Raw genomic sequence first — 14,339 nt, forward strand, 5'->3', positions numbered from 1 at the left:
GGCATGATTCAACCTACAGAGTATACTAGGGCACGAGGATCGCCTTTCATTTATTTTTAATTATTTCAACCAATCATATACATTTGGTTTCTGATTGGTCATTGACCCCAACTTTTATTATGTTCAGCTGCAGATGATGTGGGTCCACGGCATTTCGCTTCTTTCCATGTCGGCTAAAATTACCCTCATGTGTCCACTGATAGGTACTTCAGCTTAGTTGACATTCCAATTCTATGTCTCCGTAGAGTTCAGTCAGGCCCGCCGATCTCCGGGTGGCGGCTCTGACATGCAGCTATGCAGAACTAGTACGGATTAGTTCAGGATGTCCGATCATTGAACAAGTTCGTGATACAAGTGTGTTGGTATTTCTTAGTATATATTTGAATGCCGAAATAGTGCAGTCTATGCATGTTCATCACGCTAGTTAGACAAAATATAGACAACGTCATTGACTCATAGATTCATCGTCACAGTCATACTGTTGCTGTGAACCAGCAGACATGGCGGTAGACCTTGCCACAATACCTCCAAGTCACTCAAGTACGTGGCACTATCCTGTTCGCGGAGACATGTCCCCTCCACCGGCGTCGGTAGTGTTGTAAAAATCACAGCCGTCTCACTGCTTTGCTGGATCATCAGCTCGTTCAGAATAAGATGCTGTGCCCGGCTAGGAAGATCATTGAATGAGAGCGGAATCGACGCTGAAGCTGGAAATCCGGATGCGGTTTGACCGCTGTGTGCGCTGGGGGAGGTAGGCGAGACGGCAGATGAGCGCCGTGCGTAGATGGATTCGAGTTTCTGCGCGAAGCGAGGAGGTGATGCGTTTTGTGCGAACATAATTGACGGGCCAGCCTCTTCTGATCCTGTGTTAACCTTGGCCTCAGGGATTGGGGAGGAGCTGAAACGGTAGCTGGATCCGGAGCGACTGATACCCGGGCGATTGGAACGGATAGATCCAGGGGCCGGTGATTTGCTTGTCGGCGATGCGTTGTCTTCCATGATTATTGTGGGTATGATCTGGGCAGATGCCGAGTTCTGTCCCATGGGACGTGTAGATGGACTCACACCGGGACTCTGCTCATCATTGGAAATGAGCAGTTGTGAGTCCTTCCGACTGCTAACGCCGTTTACCGGGACCTCGTCATCGATCTCCGGATCACTAACGTATGGTTCCTGATCACTGTCATCGCAGCTCTCGCTGCTCGAGCTCCCCCCATCGTAGTCAACAAAGGCATCCAGTAGACGGTGGGTTTGCATGCCCAGGCTGACACCGCCCATTGTTCTAAAGCTAGACACAGACCGTCTGCGTCCATTGGACTGGATCAGTTTCCTAAGTCCGGTTGCTCGCTGGTATGGTCGATTTCCGCTCTCGATGCTTGAAGGTACTTGCCATGTACTCGCCCTTTCGAGCCGCATTTCATCACCAGGCGTACCAACTACCTGTGTCTGGGACTGGCTACGAAATCGCAAGACTCCTTGCCACCATTCCTCATCCTGGAGAACAGAATCAACCTGACTTTGACCATCTGCCACCTCCGGAGAGGTATCCCCATTGACTATGATGCGGTACGCCTTTAAGTCTCCACACGCAAGCCAGAAGACAAGGACTTCAGCTTCTATTCGTAGTTTGTCGAGGAGAGCTTCAACCCGGGCTCTTTCGTCCTCCACATCCGTGTCATACTCGACAAACACAGCCACCCGCAGTTTATATGTCTTCTTCCACGAGGGCACGGTGTTGAGAATGCAGCCCAATTGCAAAATCAGCGTGTAGGTATCGAAATTGGTGGTCAACACATTCTGCTTGCTCTCTGTGTCAGCTCCTAGCTCCGCTGACATCTGAATAGGCCAGAGATCGATAAATTTCTTTGTGTGGCGGCCATGGGGGTCCGGCAGCTCCAGGTCCTCGAATCCTTTGGCCACGGCAACATTGATACGTAGCTTAAACAAAAGGTCTTCGAGGACTGTCACATAACTTTGGTTGGTCATAGGATTGACCGGAATCTGATCTTGCCTTGAACCGAATGCTGATGAGCGACGTCTCGCCTTGGAGTTACTGCTCAGAGATATTGTTTCCACTAGGGACTGGTCCTCCCGAAATTGATCAATGACGACGATGTTGGGTCGCATGCCCCCCAGTCCGGAGTTGAGAACAATATTTCGCATACCCCATTCTGCGGCAGGGGCAATAGCAATATTGACAAATGCTTTGATCTTGGAGTATTCAACAAACTTAGTCCATGCAGTCTGCTGTCGACGGGCCTCTGGAACAGCCGATGAAAAGTCTTCAGTGACTATAACATGGCCTAGAACGAACAATGCACCTTTCTTCAGCGAGTTGCAAAAGGAGACCATTTTGTACTGTCGATCGAGATCGCTCACAAATAGAAGAATTTGTGGTCGCCAAAATTTGACATGCTCTTGACGTAGGCGCAGCAGATACTTCCGCACCTGATGATAGATCAAACTCTGGCTGACATCTCCCCATGGTTTGGGTGGGGATGTATAATGGATCAGCAGGAATAAAATGAAAAGAATGCTGACGCAACCGCTGGCGTAGAGACCATCCACAAAGAACATGCTGATGCCGCTCACCAGGGTTCCCGCAGCTGCCGTCTGCCAATTGAAGTAATGGAAAGATGGTCGAAAATTGGGTGCAGACCCAATTTTTAGCAGGAAACAGGCCAAATTAGTGACTAGAAAAGTCATCAAGTATACCATGGTCACAAAAGAGGCGATGCGATTGATGTCAAACAACATTGTAACCTGGGCGAAGATAAAGGTTACGATGATTGCATAAATGGGCTCGTCATTCTTCTTTGTACCTTGACCAAAGATCTTGATACCGGGGATCAAGCTATCTCGAGCAATCGCCTGGAGAAGCTTGGCGGATCCGGTAACTCCCATTAATGCAGAGAAGAAACTCGTCGCAAACTCTCCTAGCAGAATGATATAATCGGAGTAGTTAACCTGTGTTGAGGTGAGACGTGATTCAAACCTTCCAGGACAGGTGACAACATACGATCTGAATTACGTTCACGTTGTTATAGAAGGATTGCCTTGTGATGGAGGCCGCCATGGCAAGAATCACCAGCGTGTATGTGACAAAAGTAAGGCCCAAACCAGCCAAGGTTCCCTTTGGAATTGCTTTGCTTGGGTGCTTGAGATCACCCGACATGCTCGCACCGCTAGTAGATAATCAGTGATATGCAACTCCTCCCCGATGGTACAACTTACGCAAAGATACCCGATGTGGCAGGAAACAGGATGCCAAAAAGATCCTGGAAATTTTCCCGTCCTTTGAACTGACTTCCTGCAGCACCTTTAGTCAGATGTGGTTTGAGGTTCCCCGCAAGGGTTTTCAAGCTCAATCCAGTAAACTCCACGCCTTCTCGGGTGAATGGCTGCATGAATATTGCCGATATCGGGATGCTGAAAGTTGCCACCAGAAGGATAATCAAGAGGCCGTTGCTTGCTCGCGCAAAGAGGGAGCTACCAGCAAAGCAGATGGTGGTACAGAAAACCAAAATTATCGTTCCCCACAAATACGACCACCAAAACCCTTCTTCGAGGAATTTTGCCATGCTACCAGATACAGTACCGAAGTTTTGATAGAAACAGTCTACCAAGCCTACCGCATTCATACCGGTGTTGAAGACGAGGCCCATGTAGAATACAATCCCAATGGACCCACCAAATTCGGGACCGAGGGATCGAGAGATCAAGTAGTATGCACCTCCTCCTCGGACCGTACCATTTGTTGCAATTGCAGATAGCGACATGGTTGTCACCAGATTTATCGTGTACGATATAACCAAGAGTCCTTCTTTATATTAGCTAAGTTTTCAATATCACGACTGGGGAGAGTTTACCCAGTATTCCCAGCAATCCTGCTTGGCCCAAGACAAATCCAAAGCGCAGGAACATCAAAATACTTAGTACATTCAGTGTCACAGGAACAAATACACCGGAGAATGTGCCCAGCTTCTTTGACTCCTCCGTTGACCGAGGCCGATGTCCATTCCTATCTTTCCTGTCTGCACTTGTATCGCGAACGGGGCCTGGAGAGGCAGGCAGATTTGCAGTTGCCGCTTCTCCGCCAATCTGTTGTTCATGTTCATCGTCTGCCTTTCCAGTCCACCACCTGCCCATGCCATGAAACGGGTTTGCGGACCATGACTGGCGGTGAGGTCCCGAGGAGTTCAATTCCTCGTGAGGGGGCGAGATGACAGGTGCCAGGGATAATAACCCAGCACTTCCAGATGGGTCCGACTCGTTTGGGTCAAGTCGTGAGACATCTTCCTCGGGGGTCCGAGTTGAAAAGTTCGGGCGTCGGCGAGACATTGCGGGTGTGATTCGTCCGCCAGATTCTCCTGTCAAACGCAACAATGCAACTGCTCTATAAGCATGAGGGACGAAAACAAAGAACACACCTGAACCCCTCAATAATGAATCAAAAGCAAAAGAAAAAAGCGGGAAAAGAAGTAAGGAGTTCCTCTATACAGAGAAAGATAACCACCTGCGTCACTACTGTCCAATAGAGATGACGTGAAAGGGGACAAACAGTGCAAAGCTCGGCACCCGCACTTGGAGACGATCGACCTTCGCCTCTACTAGCCACGATACTCAAAACACTCCAACGCTTAATTTCAACTTCCCAACTTCTCCTGATGCAAGGTGGATTACGTGATACTTAGCAGGTCCAATTTCCTCATGCTAATCTCCCTCTCCACATCTGTCCCCAGATCCTGAGGAGGAACCAACAATCAACATGACAGATAACGGCGAGAGCTCCTCACTGAACCCATCGCGGTCAGTGCCAATTTCAGCGTCGTCGTTTCGATCATCGTCCCCTGCACCAGATGGAAGCATTCGACAAGCCTCGATGGCTCGGTTGGCTTCGCCCGTTCCCTCTCCATCTCTAGGAACGTCGTTGTCGTCTCGACAAGGTGTCCCCACTGGCCGACCAATCACCACAAACTCGAATTTCACCTCCGAACATGATTTCCGGGCTGTCAACGACCTTTCCTCGCTGCCAGGGCCAGGTCATTCGATGCTTGCGTCCCAACTGCAGGGAAGTCTTGGTCGCTCGCCCCCGAAGTTCGGAACCCCCTCTCGAGTAGCCGGATCGCCCGTGGTACAATCGGCCCTCGAAGCCCGCCCCGCACTTTCGCAATATGGATCTTTTGACACGAAGAATGGCGCCGACTCTCCAGCTCCCAACGAGGATCCAGAGGTGGTGAAAAGGCATCTTGTTATGCCGCCACATGTCTCTGATCACCGCGAAGCGGGGTCTGAGCTTGGAACTAGTATTGGCGAGGACCAATTCTCGAGTCTGCAGCTGCAGGGAGGCGATATGACTCGTGAGGTCTACCGATGGGCCGAAGATGCCGAGTCCGATAACCGATTCGCGCGCAGCAAGAGTTTCAGTGTCAGCCGGCCAGCTCCATCAGCAGAGACCGAGGACATTCACACGATTCTTGTGCCAGGAGGGTTCCGACGAGACTATTTGCGCAGAGCGGCAGGAAGCCCGCACCGTGGAAGCGTACAAGGCTCTAGTTCAGGGGCACCACCTCAACATCAGCTCCCCACCTCCAACTTTTTAGAATTCCTGACATTGTATGGTCACTTCGCTGGAGAAGAGCTGGAGGAGGATGATGAGGTTTTGGGCCCAGATGAGTACTTCTCTTCTGATACTTGGGATGACACGGAAGGCAGAGAGTCTGGAGAAGATGCGGCCCTCCTTCAGGGCGATCATGTAGGCCGCAAGAAGCGGAAGCACAAGGCGCGCGCACCTGCCGGTACCACAACTGTTACTGGCGCCGTCATGCTGTTACTTAAATCGTTTGTGGGTACAGGAATTCTTTTCTTGCCTCGTGCGTTCCTAAATGGAGGCTTGCTATTCAGCAGTATGGTGCTGCTCGGAGTCTCTCTGCTCAGCTACTATGCCTTTATCCTGCTGGTCAATACTCGCATGAAGATTGATGGGTCTTTTGGTGACATCGGAGGCGTTCTGTACGGAAAGCACATGAGACGCATTATTCTTGGGTCAATTGTTCTCAGTCAGCTGGGATTCGTGTCGGCATACATTGTATTTGTGTCGCAAAACTTGCAGGCGTTTATCGAGGCCGTGAGTAACTGCACGTCCTTTGTTGATCTCAAGTACTTGGTGCTTTTGCAATTGGTTATTTTCTTGCCCCTCTCCCTTATTCGCGACATCAGCAAGCTTGGGTTCACTGCGCTCATTGCAGATGCGTTCATTCTGCTAGGCTTGCTGTATATTTACTACTATGATGCCAGCACTCTTATCAGCAACGGTGGTATTGCAGACGTTGTCTCGTTCAACCCCGCAACCTGGTCCATGTTTATTGGAACTGCCATCTTCACCTACGAAGGCATTGGTCTCATTATTCCCATCCAGGAGTCCATGAGAGAGCCCCGCCGATTCCCAGGAGTTCTGGCTGGTGTCATGGTCTTTATCACTCTGATCTTCCTTTCTGCTGGAGCTTTGAGCTATGCAGCCTACGGGTCGTCAACCAAGACTGTCATCCTGCTCAACCTGCCTCAGGATGACAAGTTTGTCAATGTTGTCCAGCTGCTTTACTCTCTTGCCATCTTGTTGAGCACCCCACTTCAGCTCTTCCCTGCCATTCGTATCATGGAGAATGAACTCTTCACCCGCAGTGGCAAGTATAACCCATATATCAAGTGGAAGAAGAATGCTTTCCGTTTCTTCTTGGTGATCCTATGTGCCGTTGTGGGCTGGCTTGGAGCAGACGATCTGGACAAGTTCGTTTCGCTGGTCGGAAGCTTTGCTTGTGTTCCCTTGATCTACGTCTACCCGGTAAATTCTTACCCTTCCCAATATTGGACTGTCCAGACTAACCCTTTTCCTCCAATATAGCCTCTTCTTCACCTGCGTGCCTGCGCCAACACTCGGCGCCAGGTAGTTGCTGATGTTGGTCTCGCCGTACTAGGTGTCATTGGGTGTATCTACACAACGTCACTAACCGTCCAAAACTGGATTGGTGGCAGTGTTGCTCCAAGCCCGGGCTACTGTGATTCTAAGTAATTGTTCCTTGCTGTTGGCATGTTCAATAATTTATTCTGGCTGTTTCAACACTAGATGGCATAGCATGGTATGTTTTCTTCTCGCATGAGCCGCGAGCAGATGTGATATGAATCTTGGTGTTTGGTTATTTTCGACGAATTGCCGATTTATTTGGCGGGCTTTATGCGTTGCATTGTAGGCTCTTGTACACATATTTTGTCTTCCAAATGCATGAAAGCAAATTTCTCTGGCTTTATGCCAATAAAGGACTGTAGCTCCTATCTTGTATGTTTAACGCAAAACTCTTGATGAAATTTCAGTAGTCTACGTACAGTGACCGACAAGCAACAGTCCCTTACCCGAGATCATCTTATTGCCAGCCAAAAGGAACCCCGATCAGATCTCTTGTCCATATCCTGCCTTCAACAAACGCACTAGATATCTCTTATGCTCCTCTTCCAATGTTCATTCGATTCCGTGACTCGGAAAGAAGAATCAGGGATATACAGGTAAATAAATAGAGGTACAATGCAGTAAACCAAGGTAAAGACAATCGAGCCAAATGACATTAGAAACACGACCGAGGACAATGCTTTTACGCGTGACCACCCTCAGCAACAGCCTTGCCCTGCTTAGCCTGCTCGGCGAGCTTAGCTTCTCGGCCTCCCCAGCTAAACAATTATGTTAGTATGGTATCAAAGAGGAATGCAAGGAATCAACATGGATATTCATGTCGATATCGGGTATGGATTGGGGTAACGCACTTCCAGTAAGCCAGGTACCGGTATCCCTGGGTAGTCTGAGCGCCAAAGTTGGTCAAGTGACAGGCGAAGAGAAGGTAGTTCTTGGGGGTGATAGCGAGGGAGTAGCGCATGAAAGTAGCAGCGTAGACGAGTAAAGCGCCAGTCATGGTACCGGAGATACTGCGCAGCGGGATAGTTGTCAGTCACGGTTCTCTGTCATCCATGATAAGGAAAGGAAACCAGCTTCGGGTCTGAATGAAACTAGTCTGGGCGCATGGAATCGAGCAGGAATTGAGTCGGAGGTGTCAGACGTACATCTCAGGGTCTTTCTGAGTATCCATCACAGCGGCGAAAGGAATACCGAAGTTGGAGACGGGGCCCCAGAAGTCTGCGGTAAAGTATCGTCATTAGCAACCTTTCTAGGAACGTAACTGTCGCTCATATGTCTCCGGGTTGTGCTTGTGTCTGGGCTTTCATTCGACTGTTTCCAATTCACTTAGAACTGGCCAATTTCTTGTCTTCCGACTTCCAAGATGCAGTATCATAGCTAGCCGATCTCGGTCCCGGGAGCACAGCGGGAAACTCGGAGGCAGGAAGTAACGTACGGGTGGAGCAGACATAGTCCGCAACCTTGTTGGAGCGGATCTTGGCATTGATTGCCTTGATAGCAGCGGCCATGACGACGGATGCTAGTAACAATCGAGGGTGAGGGCGCGGCGAGTTGAGAGTGAAGGTCTTCGGACGTGGAATTGACTTGGCTTGACCGGGGTCGGCCGTTGGTCACGTGCATCGGATATCACGGCTTATTTCCGTCAATGTTGATCAATTGATGGCTGTAGAGACTGTATTGAAGGTATGTGTGAGTATTTAAAAGCAGTTAAGTCATAGTAGTCTCAAGTCAATTCCATTCGTGGTTGTTTTAGAATTTCAATGGTTTCCCAATGTGTAGCTGAACTTTGATTCTTCCCACAGGTGCTGTACTACGGTAGTTCATCCAAAATATATGCACTATACATAGTCTTCGAAATTCAGATGCCACAACTACTATATTTGTACTGGATAGTAAGTACCAATCAACAGTCATGACTGTACATGCATTCACGAAGGTTAGAATGCTTCAAACATTTAAAACATGAAAACAAATATGTATTGCATTTTTGCGACGAGGTCAAAGGAGCTAGCTAGCATTATTGGGTACTGAATGCAAATCTCAAAAGGATTTTTTTGGTTCCAATCCTTGACGACCTCCATTCCGCATGCGCCGCAACGCCTTGCCCGGTAGATTGTGGGTTGCTCTAGCCTGTATGGTGATTTTTCTCCTGGATACAAGAGCCTCAACTCACTCTTAGCCCTGAGCCATCCCTATACCTTTCCAGGTGAAAACAAACCGCCAATTTGAAGCTTGGAATCTTATTCCGATGTACACTTAAATCATCTGCCGCCAAATCCTGGCGGGGGGTATCCTCGTCCCTGACCAGGAGGCTGGAAGCCAGGAGGAGGTTGGAAAGCGCCCGCTAAGATGATACGTTAGCTGGAGGGATAGGAAACTCGAAAGGAACAAAACTTACGAGGAGCACCGGGAGGAACGAAACCAGGAGGAGGAGCAAAGCCAGCTGGAAGGGTAAATATGTCAGTCTCCACAACCGTGGTTAGGGTGTCATTTTAGGAACTTACGAGGTCCACCTGGGGGTCCTCCACGACCAGCGAATCCCGGAGGTGGCGCACCGGGGAAGCCTCCCTGAGGGAAACCACCGAAGCCACCGGGGGGAGGAGGGCCACCGACACCAGCAGCAGGACCACCGAGTCCAATGGGCAGGCCACGACCAGCGGGCTTGCTGACACCAGGGCCGGCAGCGAGAGTGGCAGCACCAACACCGGGACCAGCGTTACCGAGACGGGCAGAGGGATCGGCAGGAGGGGGGCCGTCGACAGAGCAAGAAACGACCTGGGCGCCGCGCACGATGGTCAGACCGAGGGTTCGCTTCTCCTCCGCTTCCACTTGCGGGGTGGCAGTAGAGCCGGCGGTGGGCTTCGATTTGCGCTTGATGCGACGGAATTCTTCTGTGTCGGCGAGAACAAGGTTCATGTGCTGCAGAGAAACGCGAGCTGTCAGTTACCAGTGAAAGGAGGCACTGATGGGAAAAAGACGGACCTTATCGAAGGCCAGCATCTGACCGGTCATCTGGCGACCATCGTTGAGGGTAACTCTCATACGGTAGTTGATCTGGGAAACATGTTAAATGGGCCAATTGAAACAGGATCGTCTCTTTTCAGTCGGACTTACGAGGTTGGCCTGGACAAAAGAAGTTAGCGACAGCCATTCGGTGCACTGAGGAATCGGAGACTTACCATCTTGCCCTTGTTGTTGGCGGCCATGATTGGCTAGAACGCTCACGAATGAGACTTGGAAGGCTCAAAAAATTTGAAGAGAAACAACTGAAGTTCTCTTGACGGATAGATCAAGCGTGGCGCGGGATCCAGTGAGAAGCTTAGCTCTTGATACTGCGCGGGTCACTGGACTCAGTTTCTGGATAGTAGATGACTCAGCAACACTAGCACTGCGTGGGTTTCTAGCGGCCAACCCAACTGGTCTCTTCTTCCATCAGTCAAGTGCCAAGTCAACATCTACCCATTTTTTCGTTTTTCTATTTCTTTTCACTGTCCTAATGTCCTCCGGTAAAATTGATGACTTTTATTCGGTTTCTGCGCCACCATCATACAATACAGTCCAGGAATCCAACGAAGCAATGACCGAAAGCCCGATAGATACAAACATCGCAAAACAAGCCCAAGCCACTTCAATACGGAGACATTTACACCTGATACTCCTGCCGATGAATTCGTCTTTCGCTGCACACTTTTCCACCTATGGATACGTCTGATATGCGTTTATAGTCTACTGTAGCTAAGCGGGTAGGTATGGAAGTAGATACACTTGAGGCTACAAAGTACTTTCAAAGGGTTGGTATACTGGAGCCCTGGATGCTGTCTGGGTAGGCTATAGAAAACATGTACATATGTTCCTGATCAGGTCAGGGTGTACGAGAGTAATTTAGGGAGTATGTAAAGCAATCACCGTTAATGATCTCCAAGACGAATTCGGTTCATTTCAGCTGGTACCTTTAAAAAACTTCAATGCCTCCTTGATACATTAGATATAGATACTAGTATCCACTAATGGCTGTTTCAGTCAAAAAAAAAGAAGTCAACAACTCAATTCAAAATCGAAGTTGATATATCCGGGTCAATTTTAGTGACCGTCTTCTTTACCGCCCATACATTATACTAAACCTGGGCACACACCGCCCGACAGAAAGGTGATTAGGTCATCATTTGACACAAGAGTCATGTGATGGCTAAATTTAAGATTTTCATCACATGACTTGAGGGCTCGCTTCCGACTCCCGTGACTTAGATCCCGTGATTACGGAGCCCACACAAACCGCTTTTGTGCTTTTCGCAAGTTCTCTATCTCGTCGTCAACCACCCTCACGCCCAACCACACACCAGTCGCCATGGTATGTTAGCACCACAACCACCATTCTACATCGCAACACACATATTCTAACAGAAATGCAGTCGGACGGAAAGGACAAGAGCGCGAACCCCATGCGCGAGCTGCGCATCCAGAAGCTCGTGCTGAACATCTCTGTCGGCGAGTCTGGTGACAGACTTACCCGTGCCGCCAAGGTGCTGGAGCAGCTGAGTGGTCAGACCCCTGTCTACTCCAAGGCCCGTTACACCGTCCGTACCTTCGGTATCCGTCGTAACGAGAAGATCTCCGTCCACGTCACCGTCCGTGGCCCCAAGGCCGAGGAGATTCTCGAGCGTGGCCTCAAGGTCAAGGAGTACGAGCTCCGCAAGCGCAACTTCTCCGAGACCGGTAACTTCGGTTTCGGTATCTCCGAGCACATCGATCTTGGTATCAAGTACGACCCCGGTATTGGTATCTACGGCATGGACTTCTACTGCTGCATGTGAGTGACACCTAGAACGACAAGACCAGAGGAGACAAGGAACCCAATTGACAATGATTCTTCCTTTAGGACCCGCCCCGGTGAGCGTGTTGCCAAGCGTCGCCGCTGCAAGTCCTCCATCGGTGTCAGCCACAAGATCAACAGCACCGAGACCATGAAGTGGTTCAAGAACCGCTTCGACGGTATCATCCGGTAAACGCCTCATGGAAAATTGGGGTGAATGAAATCTTGTGATTTACGATTCTTCGGCCCGAAAAGAAAACAAAAAACTCGGTCCAGGATGAGAATCAACTGGGCCGGGCTCCTGATCTCTGCGTCGGATATGGTGTTCTGAACCCTTTATCTTTTTATCTACCACGGCAACCAGGATAGGCGTGTTAGAGACATGAATTCACTACACATTTGCACAAAGCGCATTCCTTTTCACAATGAAGGCAACACGAAAGGTGTTGATCTCCGCATAACCATTGTCGAAAAGACTAGGTGACACTGGACTCCAGTGTCACCATGACTCGCTTGACTTGGGTTCGCCCTGTTAAAGAGTCGGTCTCTATCTTCGGGTTTGTCCTGGGATATGAGTACCATCTGGCCTCTCCTGTCCGTTACTGTCTACACCTGGTGTGCTTTTTTGCGTAGCCGTAGACCACGTAGTGTGTAGTCGTACTACCGTTGAGATGCCCCTCTCTAGATCAGCCCACCAGCCAGCCCCACTCGAAAAAGCCCATGGCGTATGTCCAGATCAGACTACCAAATCGGACTGTACTTAATCCCGACAACCCCGCGCTTAGCGAAGACCCTTTATATCCAACCCTATTCCTACATGACTCTAGGATCATCGGTTCTACCCCAGACTTCCTCCCGGAGCCGCAATGCAGTGAGCGATCAGGATTATGGAGACAGGATATTTGAGTTTGAATTCTGGTGTGGTTCAACAGATAAGTCACTTGAACATATCCCCACGGCAATAGCTGTTGAACATCTACTACCTAGGTACTAGGTAACCAACAACCTTGAATGACACCATGATCGCCAAATATATATAGTACATAGGGTGCCAACCTATGTACGTACTTTGTAGGTTCCTACGTATATATGATCTCGAGAGTCCCAGCCATCAATAATATATGTGGGGAAAACAAAGTATACACCGAACATGACTGTTGTCTTTGTACAATCTTTATGTATGTACTGAGCTGGAGGAAAGTTAGCACTCAGGGATTTTCTTTCCAATGTATTAATTGGTTGGTTTTACGATAATTCAAGAAATTAAAAGCATACTTCACTTCATTTATATTTCAGAGGCCGAACTTTGTCTCAATTTTTCGAGTGAAAGCAATCATCGATCTATTCCTGATGATAAATTCCATAGAATCGCCATCGAACTATACAGGCATAGAGGAAGATATTTTGGGTTATGAGAGGTCATCCGAGTATTCGATTGATGACTGGACCAAAGGAAGCCTTACTGTTAAAATATCTGAGTCAGATTAACTAGTCATATGAAAACCAATGTTGAAATATGAATCTTTCCTGACTAAAAATAACACCAACCAAATAGATTTCCATGTCCATATCCATACCCTCCACCAAATCCTAATCCCAATCCAACCCTCAATACCCGAATGAACCAAAACCAAATCCAACCCCAACACTACTTCTTAGTATACCCATCCCAAAGCTTCGAAAAGAATCCCCCCTGAGCCTGCTGCTCATTCCAACTCGCCCGACGCCCCGCCATAGCAGGATCCTGAGACTCCCGCTTCTGAGAACGAAGATTCTCAAAGAGGCCCGCCCCACTCCCAGACGACGCACTGGAGCGTCGACGCTCATTAACAGTCTGCAAAGGTGGAGAACCAGAGCCAGACCCAGTAGGGCTCGTAGCCGAGTTCGAGGAAGTAGAGGCGTCAGAGCCCTAAGATCGATCAGTCAGATTAGATGAAGTACATATAGAGGTGTGGAACGTACCTTTCGGGCATTAAGATTGGCCACCATCTCCGGTGTCAGAGCCCATGCTGCACGGTGGGCTGGGGCCTTTGCACCACCTGCTGTCCAGGCATTGAGGTGCTCGTGGCGATTGCCTGGGTCGCCGTGCCAGTGGCGACGCTCGTCGGACAATTTGTCAGTCATGTTGGAGTATTCGTAGAGAGCGAGGTCCGTTTTTGAGGTTGTTCCTTGTTTATGGGAACTGGGTTATCTTAAAAGAGGTTTATATCAGTAGTGGATTTGAGACAAATGTGAGATGTGGAATGTGGGATGATTTCAGAGGTATTTCAGTGGGAGTCAAAGACGTCATGGGGGGAAGGTTTAATGTTTGGTATTTCTGAGTTTAATCCACGGATGGGGTTGGTGAGAGATCGAGATTGATCTGGAAGATAGTACTTACAAGTTGTTTTTACTTTTAACCGAGAGATGTAGGAAAGAGTTAATGGCGGGGAAATAGAAGTCTTATATAGGGAACAGGATGAACAGGGATCTAGTCAATACGCTTTATGTCTGTAACTAATAGACTTTGATGATTGGTGATGGAGTAAGCCGGATAAGTCTGGATCACCTCAAAGACCAGTGATATCC

General features: G+C 49.0%; 6 protein-coding genes across 6 annotated transcripts; 2 read left to right on the forward strand and 4 right to left on the reverse strand.

Annotated features, from left to right (window-relative positions):
• Positions 1 to 453: 453 nt before the first annotated feature.
• On the reverse strand, positions 454 to 4,368 carry N7520_001478 (putative cation chloride cotransporter; the record flags this gene model as incomplete). The annotated part of the gene is made up of 4 exons (XM_057135413.1): positions 454 to 2,967; positions 3,020 to 3,185; positions 3,235 to 3,820; positions 3,870 to 4,368. Coding segments are annotated over 4 exons (3,765 nt in total), but the record flags the coding sequence as incomplete, so codon positions are not given.
• Positions 4,369 to 4,768: 400 nt separating this feature from the next.
• Positions 4,769 to 7,069, forward strand: N7520_001479 (putative amino acid transporter; the record flags this gene model as incomplete). The annotated part of the gene is made up of 2 exons (XM_057135414.1): positions 4,769 to 6,841; positions 6,902 to 7,069. 2 exons carry the CDS (start codon positions 4,769 to 4,771, stop codon positions 7,067 to 7,069), a joined length of 2,241 nt encoding a protein of 746 aa, XP_057001350.1.
• Positions 7,070 to 7,643: 574 nt separating this feature from the next.
• Positions 7,644 to 8,469, reverse strand: N7520_001480 (pyruvate transporter MPC1; the record flags this gene model as incomplete). Its single annotated transcript, XM_057135415.1, has 4 exons — positions 7,644 to 7,719; positions 7,813 to 7,971; positions 8,107 to 8,179; positions 8,397 to 8,469. 4 exons carry the CDS (start codon positions 8,467 to 8,469, stop codon positions 7,644 to 7,646), a joined length of 381 nt encoding a protein of 126 aa, XP_057001351.1.
• Positions 8,470 to 9,222: 753 nt separating this feature from the next.
• Positions 9,223 to 10,167, reverse strand: N7520_001481 (small nuclear ribonucleoprotein-associated protein; the record flags this gene model as incomplete). Its single annotated transcript, XM_057135416.1, has 6 exons — positions 9,223 to 9,305; positions 9,360 to 9,404; positions 9,466 to 9,880; positions 9,944 to 10,015; positions 10,076 to 10,084; positions 10,141 to 10,167. The coding sequence occupies 6 exons, from the start codon at positions 10,165 to 10,167 to the stop codon at positions 9,223 to 9,225; spliced, it is 651 nt and encodes a 216-aa protein (XP_057001352.1).
• Positions 10,168 to 11,364: 1,197 nt separating this feature from the next.
• N7520_001482 (60S ribosomal protein uL5) lies at positions 11,365 to 12,184 on the forward strand (the record flags this gene model as incomplete). The annotated part of the gene is made up of 2 exons (XM_057135417.1): positions 11,365 to 11,768; positions 11,838 to 12,184. The coding sequence occupies 2 exons, from the start codon at positions 11,365 to 11,367 to the stop codon at positions 11,962 to 11,964; spliced, it is 531 nt and encodes a 176-aa protein (XP_057001353.1). The 3' UTR covers positions 11,965 to 12,184.
• Positions 12,185 to 13,419: 1,235 nt separating this feature from the next.
• Positions 13,420 to 13,895, reverse strand: N7520_001483 (uncharacterized protein; the record flags this gene model as incomplete). The annotated part of the gene is made up of 2 exons (XM_057135418.1): positions 13,420 to 13,680; positions 13,734 to 13,895. The coding sequence occupies 2 exons, from the start codon at positions 13,893 to 13,895 to the stop codon at positions 13,420 to 13,422; spliced, it is 423 nt and encodes a 140-aa protein (XP_057001354.1).
• Positions 13,896 to 14,339: the final 444 nt, after the last annotated feature.

This window comes from Penicillium odoratum (assembly GCF_028828045.1).
Source record: "Penicillium odoratum strain IBT 22623 chromosome Unknown utg000001l_segment0_segment0, whole genome shotgun sequence".
NCBI classification, from domain to species: domain Eukaryota; kingdom Fungi; phylum Ascomycota; class Eurotiomycetes; order Eurotiales; family Aspergillaceae; genus Penicillium; species Penicillium odoratum.